Source organism: Carcharodon carcharias (assembly GCF_017639515.1).
Source record: "Carcharodon carcharias isolate sCarCar2 chromosome 40 unlocalized genomic scaffold, sCarCar2.pri SUPER_40_unloc_7, whole genome shotgun sequence".
NCBI lineage: Eukaryota > Metazoa > Chordata > Chondrichthyes > Lamniformes > Lamnidae > Carcharodon > Carcharodon carcharias.
In genome coordinates this window covers 132,501-140,000 of record NW_024470861.1, presented here as the reverse complement: position 1 = coordinate 140,000, position 7,500 = coordinate 132,501, and the positions used below count along the sequence as shown (strand labels likewise).

At 50.5% G+C, this 7,500-nt stretch overlaps 1 protein-coding gene across 1 annotated transcript in view; it reads left to right on the top strand.

Moving 5' to 3' along the window:
* The window catches only part of LOC121275044 (cysteine-rich, acidic integral membrane protein-like), a gene marked incomplete at its 3' end in the record, with an annotated part of 144,281 nt that overhangs the window by 25,404 nt on the left and 111,377 nt on the right, over positions 1-7,500 (top strand). The window contains exons 11-12 of the mRNA XM_041182435.1: positions 1,595-1,747; positions 4,709-4,867. Coding sequence (XP_041038369.1) covers positions 1,595-1,747; positions 4,709-4,867 — 312 coding nt within the window. The remainder of the gene's footprint in view (positions 1-1,594; positions 1,748-4,708; positions 4,868-7,500) is intronic.

Genomic DNA, 7,500 nt, shown 5'->3' with positions numbered 1-7,500 from the left:
GCTGTGGAATGAAATGTGTACCAACCTTCATCAATAAATGTGAGGAACAATCGGAGAGCGGCAGATACAGACTCATGGAGATAGTCCCAGAGACACTGAGCAACAAGATCGTGGGCACATGGGGAGAGTGAAGAGGCAGCTTTAGTCTGTATCTAACCCCATGGTGTACCTGTCCTTGGAGTGTTTGATGGGGACGGTGTAGAGGGAGCTTTACTCTGTATCTAACCCCGTGCTGTACCTGTCCTGGGAGTGTTTGATGGGGACAGTGTAGAGGGAGCATTACTCTGTATCTAACCCCGTGCTGTACCTGTCCTGGGAGTGTTTGATGGGGACAGTGTAGAGGGAGATTTACTCTGTATCTAACCCCGTGCTGTAAATCTCCTGGGAGTGTTTGATGGGGACAGTGTAGAGGGAGATTTACTCTGTATCTAACCCTGTGCTGTAAATCTCCTGGGAGTGTTTGATGGGGACAGTGTAGAGGGAGATTTACTCTGTATCTAACCCCGTGCTGTACCTGTCCTGGGAGTGTTTGATGGGGACAGTGTAGAGGGAGATTTACTCTGTATCTAACCCCGTGCTGTAAATCTCCTGGGAGTGTTTGATGGGGACAGTGTAGAGGGAGATTTACTCTGTATCTAACCCTGTGCTGTAAATCTCCTGGGAGTGTTTGATGGGGACAGTGTAGAGGGAGATTTACTCTGTATCTAACCCCGTGCTGTACCTGTCCTGGGAGTGTTTGATGGGGACAGTGTAGAGGGGGCTTTACTCTGTATCTAACCCCGTGCTGTACCTGTCCTGGGAGTGTTTGATGGGGACGGTGTAGAGGGAGATTTACTCTGTATCTAACCCCGTGCTGTACCTGTCCTGTGAGTGTTTGATGGGGATGGTTTGAGGGAGCTTTACTCTGTATCTAACCCCGTGCTGTACCTGTCCTGGGAGTGTTTGATGGGGACAGTGTAGAGGGAGATTTACTCTGTATCTAACCCCGTGCTGTACCTGTCCTGGGAGTGTTTGATGGGGACAGTGTAGAGGAGATTTACTCTGTATCTAACCCCGTGCTGTACCTGTCCTGGGAGTGTTTGATGGGGACAGTGTAGAGGGAGATTTACTCTGTAACTAACCCCGTGCTGTACCTGTCCTGGGAGTGTTTGATGGGGACAGTGTAGAGGGAGCTTTACTCTGTATCTAACCGCGTGCTGTACCTGTCCTGGGAGTGTTTGATGGGGACAGTGTAGAGGGAGGTTTACTCTGTATCTAACCCCGTGCTGTACCTGTCCTGGGAGTGTTTGATGGGGACAGTGTAGAGGGAGATTTACTCTGTATCTAACCCCGTGCTGTACCTGTCCTGGGAGTGTTTGATGGGGACAGTGTAGAGGGAGATTTACTCTGTATCTAACCCCGTGCTGTACCTGTCCTGTGAGTGTTTGATGGGGAATGTGTAGAGGGAGATTTACTCTGTATCTAACCCCGTGCTGTACCTGTCCTGGTAGTGGTTTTTTTGGGATGGATTTGGGGGAGTTTTACTCTGTAACTGTTATTTTGGGATATTTAACAATTCAAACGTTTCTCTGATTTGAATTTCGATTATTATTAGTGCTGCCTAAGAAATGCCCGGAAATTTCCAAAGTCTCGATTCTGTGCAAGAGAAACTTCAGTCAGGCCTGTAAGGAGGATGATGATTGCAGTTTCCAGAAACAGTGCTGTGATATTGGATGTGGCAAGAAATGTGTCTACGCTTTCACACAAGGTGAGAACGTCTCCAAGAGACGTCCTAGAGTACCCAACTGAGGTAGTGAGACAGCAGCCGTCTGGAGAACACACCCTGTAAACCAGAGAGTGCAGAGTGTAGAGACTGATAGACCCTAGACTGCAGAGGGTAGAGACGGTTAGAAACTAGACTGCAGCGGGAAGAGATTGATAGACTCTAGACTGCAGAGGTTAGAGACTGATAGTCCCTAGACTGCAGAGCGTAGAGACTGATAGACCCTAGAGTGCAGAGGGTAGAGACTGATAGACCCTAGACTGCAGACTGTAGAGACTGATTGACACTAGACTGCAGAGGGTAGAGACTGATAGAATCAAGACTGCAGCGGGAAGAGACTGATAGATGCTAGAAAGCAGAGGTTAGAAACTGATTGACCCTAGACTGCAGAGGGTAGAGACTGATACACCCTAGACTGCAGAGAGTAGAGACTGATACACCCTAGACTGCAGAGGGTAGAGATTGATATACCCTAGACTGCAGAGTGTAGAGACTGATAGACCCTAGACTGCAGAGGTTAGAGATTGATAGACCCTAGACTGCAGACTATAGAGACTGATAGACCCAAGACTGCAGAAGGTAGAGACTGATAGACCCTAGACTGCAGATTTTAGAGACTGATACACCCTAGACTGCAGAGGGTAGAGACTGATAGACCCTAGACTGCAGATTTTAGAGACTGATACACCCTATACTGCAGAGGGTAGAGACTGGTACACCCTAGACTGCAGAGGGTAGAGACTGATAGAACCTAGACTGCAGAGGGTAGAGACTGATAGACCCTAGAATGCAAAGGTTAGAAACTGATAGACCCTAGACTGCAGAATGTAGCGACTGATAGACCCTGGACTGCAGAGGTTAGAGACTGATAGAGCCTAGACTGCAGATGGTAGAGACTCATTTACCTTAGCATTCAGAGTGTAGAGACTGATAGCCCCTAGACTGCAAAGTGTAGAGACTGATAGGCCATAGACTGCAGAGGGTAGAGACTGATAGACACTAGACTGCAGAGGGTAGAGACTGTTTGACATTAGACTGCAGAGGGTAGAGACTGATAGACCCTAGACTGCAGAGGGAAAGTCTGATAGACCCGAGACTTCAGAGGGTAGAGACTGATAGACACTAGACTGCAGAGGGTAGAGACTGATAGACCCTAGGCTGCAGAGGGTAGAGACTGATAGACCCTAGACTGCAGAGGGAAAGTCTGATAGACTCGAGACTTCAGAGGTTAGAGACTGATAGACCCAAGACTGCAAAGGGAAAGTCTGATAGACCCGAGACTTCAGAGGGTAGAGACTGATAGACACTAAACTGCAGAGGGTAGAAACTGATAGACCTGAGACTGCAGAGGGAAAGTCTGATAGACCCGAGACTTCAGAGGGTAGAGACTGATAGACCCGAGACTGCAGAGAGAAAGTCTGATAGACCCGAGATTTCAGAGGGTAGAGACGGATAGACACTAGACTGCAGAGGGTAGTGACTGATAGACCCAAGACTGCAGAGGGTAGAAACTGATAGACACTAGACTGCAGAGGGATAGTCTGATAGACCCGAGACTTCAGAGGGTAGAGACTGATAGTCCCTAGACTGCAGAGGGTAGAAACTGATAGACCCTAGACTGCAGAGGGTAGAGACTGTTAGCCTCTTGACTGCAGGCAGTGTCCTGGGTTAGATTCAGGACTGGCCTGGCAGTGATCGGTGAGTTGGCTGAGAGTAATTGACAGGTTGATGTTGAATGCTCTGGGTTTGGAAGTGAGTGATAGTTATGTGGTCCTTTAGTGAAAGTGGTATGGGCAGGGATTGATGGGGGTTTGGGTTGGCATTCATGGTGGAGTGAGCTGGGAGTGATGGGGCAGTTATTGTGGATTGAGCTGGTCGTGATGGCGTTGTGAGCTGGGTGTGCTCTGGGAATAATGGGGGAGTGAGCTGGGAGTTATGGGGAATGAGCTGGGAGTGATGGGGGAGTAATTTGAGAGTGTTGGGGAGTGAGCTGGGAGTGATGGGGGAGTGAGCTGGGAGTGATGGGGGATTGAGTTGGGAGTGATGGGGGAGTGAACTGGGAGCGATGGGGGAGTGAGCTGGGAGTGATGGGGGAGTAATTTGAGAGTGTTGGGGGCAGTGAGCTGGGAGTGATGGAGCTGTGTGCTGGGAGTGATGGGGGAGTGAGCTGGGAGTGATGGGGCTGTGTGCTGGGAGTGATGGGGGAGTAATTTAAGAATGAAGGGGGAGTGAGCTGGGAGTGATGGGGTAGTGAGCTGGGAGTGATGGGGTAGTGAGCTGGGAGTGATGGGGGAGTAAATTGGGAGTGATGGGAAAGTGAGCTGGGAGTGATGGGGGAGTAATTTGAGAGTGTTGGGGGAGTGAGCTGGGAGTGATGGGGGATTGAGCTGGGAGTGATGGGGGAGTGAGCTGGGAGTGATGGGGGAGTAATTTGAGAGTGTTGGGGGAGTGAGCTGGGAGTGATGGGGGATTGAGCTGGGAGTGATGGGAGACTGAGCTGGGAGTGATGGGGGATTGAGCTGTGAGTGATGGGGTAGTGAGCTGGGATTGATGAGGGAGTAATTTAAGAATGATGGGGGATTGATGTGGGAGTGATGGGGGATTGAGTTGGGAATGGTGGGGGAGTTATTTGGCAGTGATGTGGGAGTGATGTGGAACAACGGGATAACCTGTGAGTGGGGTTGAATTGGATGAATGGGTGAGTGAGATGGGAATGACTCTGTCAGGATGGAGAATATCGAGGATCACACACACACTGAGCTTTGGATCCTGCGATGTCCCTGATTCGTGGTCCAGAGAACAGAAGAAAATGGGCACCAGGAATCCAATGGTATGTCAAGGACACAGAAGGATTGAAGACATGAAGAGAATTCCCGTGGGGAATTGTGCAGCTCATCTCCCTTCCTGGGTGAACTGACCCTCTTGTCCGACTGTTCTCCTCTGTAGGTGAGAAGCCTGGAGAGTGTTCCAGTCCCCGGCAACTGAGCTACGTGTGTAATTCAACGCTGGGGAAGGAGTGTCAGAGCGAGAGGGAGTGTGGGAAGTGGCAGACATGCTGTCTAACTCCGTGTGGAGCCCGATGTGTCATCAGGAGTTTCAGAGGAGGTGAGTTCAGATCTTCACTCAGTGTCCAAATGATGCTGTACCTGTCCTGGGAGTGTTTGATGGGGACAGTGTAGAGGGAGATTTACTCTGTATCTAACCCCGTGCTGTACCTGTTTGGGAGTGTTTGATGGGGACAGTGTAGAGGGAGCTTTACTCTGTATCTAAGCCCGTGCTGTACCTGTCCTGGGAGTGTTTGATGGAGACGGTGTAGAGGGAGATTTACTCTGTATCTAACCCCGTGCTGTACCTGTCCTGGGAGTGTTTGATTGGGACGGTGTAGAGGCAGCTTTACTCTGTATCTAACCCCGTGCTATACCTGTCCTGGGAGTGTTAGATGAGGACAGTGTAGAGGGAGATTTACTCTGTATCTAACCCCGTGCTGTACCTGTCCTGGGAGTGTTTGATTGGGACGGTGTAGAGGCAGCTTTACTCTGTATCTAACCCCGTGCTATACCTGTCCTGGGAGTGTTAGATGAGGACAGTGTAGAGGGAGATTTACTCTGTATCTAACCCCGTGCTGTACCTGTCCTGGGAGTGTTTGATGGGGACAGTGTAGAGGGAGATTTACTCTGTATCTAACCCCGTGCTGTACCTGTCCTGGGAATGTTTGATGGGGATGGTGTAGAGGGAGGTTTACTCTGTATCTAACCCCGTGCTGTACCTGTCCTGGGAGTGTTTGATGGGGACAGTGTGGAGTTTCCTTTACTCTGTATCTAACCCCGTGCTGTACCTGTCCTGGGAGTGTTTGATCTGGACAGTGTAGAGGGAGCTTTTCTCTATATCTTACCATTTGCTGTACCTGTCCTGGGAGTGTTTGATGGGGACAGTGTAGAGGGAGCTTTACTCTGTATCTAACCCCGTGCTGTACCTGTCCTGGGAGTGTTTGATGGGGACAGTGTAGAGGGAGATTTACTCTGGATCTAACCCCGTGCTGTACCTGTCCTGGGAGTGTTTGATGGGGACGGTGTAGAGGGAGATTTACTCTGTATCTAACCCCGTGCTGTACCTGTCCTGGGTGTGTTTGATGGGGACAGTGTAGAGGGAGATTTACTCTGTATCTAACCCCATGCTGTACCTGTCCTGGGAGTGTTTGATGGGGACAGTGTTGAGGCAGATTTACTCTGTATCTAACCCCGTGCTGTACCTGTCCTGGGAATGTTTGACTGGTCTGTATAGAGGGAGCTTTCCCTTGTGTCTAACTCCTGCTCTCCTCTCTCTCTCTCTCTCTCCTGTAGATGATGGACAGTGTCCCCGTCCTGAGCAGCTGCTCCCTGTGTGTAACTGCACCTTTGGGAAGGTTTGTGAGTCGGATGCAGATTGCAATGGTTCCCTAAGCTGTTGTGATGCAAGCTGTGAGAAACGATGTGTCCCTTCATTCTTCCCCAAGTCCCATGGAGGGAGTTCCTGGTCCAGTATCAGTGTGTCCTCTACAGGTCTGTACATGTCCAGACTGGGGCTTTTCTGAATCTCTCTGTCTGTCTCTCTCCCTCTCTCTCTGTCTCTCTGTTACTGTCTCTCGTTCTGTCTCTCTCTGTCTCTCACCCTCTCTCTCTATCTCTCTGTTACTGTCTCTCATTCTGTCTCACTCTATCTCTCACCCTCTCTCTCTATGTCTCTCTGTTTCTGCTTTGAATCTCTCTCTCTTTCTCTCTGTCTCTCTGTGTCTCTCTCTCTGTTACTTTCTCTCTCTGAGTCTTTCTCTGTCTGTCTCTCTGTTTCCATCCCTGCTTCAATCTCTATTTCACTCTCTCTCTGTCTCTCTCTCTCTCTGTCACCGTCTCTCTCTGTCTCTCTGTCTCTGTCTGTCTCTGTCCATCTCTGTCTCTCTCTCTCTCTCGCTCTCGCTCTCTGTCTCTCTCTCTCTGTCTCTGTCTCTCTCTCTGTGTCTCTCTCTCAGTCTCTCTCTCTCACTCCCTCTCTCTTTCGCTCTGTCTCTCTCTTTCTGTCTCTCTCTCTCTCTCTGTCTCTCTCTCTGTTTCTCTCTGTCTCTCCCTCTCACTCCCTCTCTCCATTTCTCTCTCTCACTCCCTCTCTCCCTCTCTCTGTCTCTCTCTCTCACTCCCTCTTCCTGTCTCTCTCTCTCCCTCTCCCTCTCTCTCTGTCTCTCTCTGTCTCCCTATCTCTCTCTCCCTGTCTCTCTCTCTCTTTCCCTCTCCCTCTCTCTCTCCCTCCCTCTCTCCCTCTCTCTCTCTCTCTCCGTCCCTCTCCCTGTCTCTCTCTCTCTCTCTCTCCCTCTCCTTCTCTCTCTCCCTCCCTCTGTTCCTCTCTCTCTCTCCCTCCCTCTCTCCTGTCCCCACCTCTAACCCAATCTGTTCTTTCCCTAGAGGGGAGCTCCTGGAGCTGTCCAGAAGTTTCCAGCGTGGATGGGGTGTGCAGGATGAATAGGAGTCAGCCCTGTGAGGAGGATGCTGGGTGTGACAAGTGGATGCGCTGTTGTGAGACTCGCTGTGGGAGGAGATGTCTGCACTACTTCATGTCCCAGAGCCAAAGGACAGAGAGCTCAGGTATTACCCCACGGACAGTCTGTCCGGCAACAACTCAACTGTCCCTCAACCCAAGGTTCATGGAGACACACTCCCAGCACAGGGGGACTGAGAGTCTCCCAGTCTGGAGAGGGATCTGTCCGGGATCCT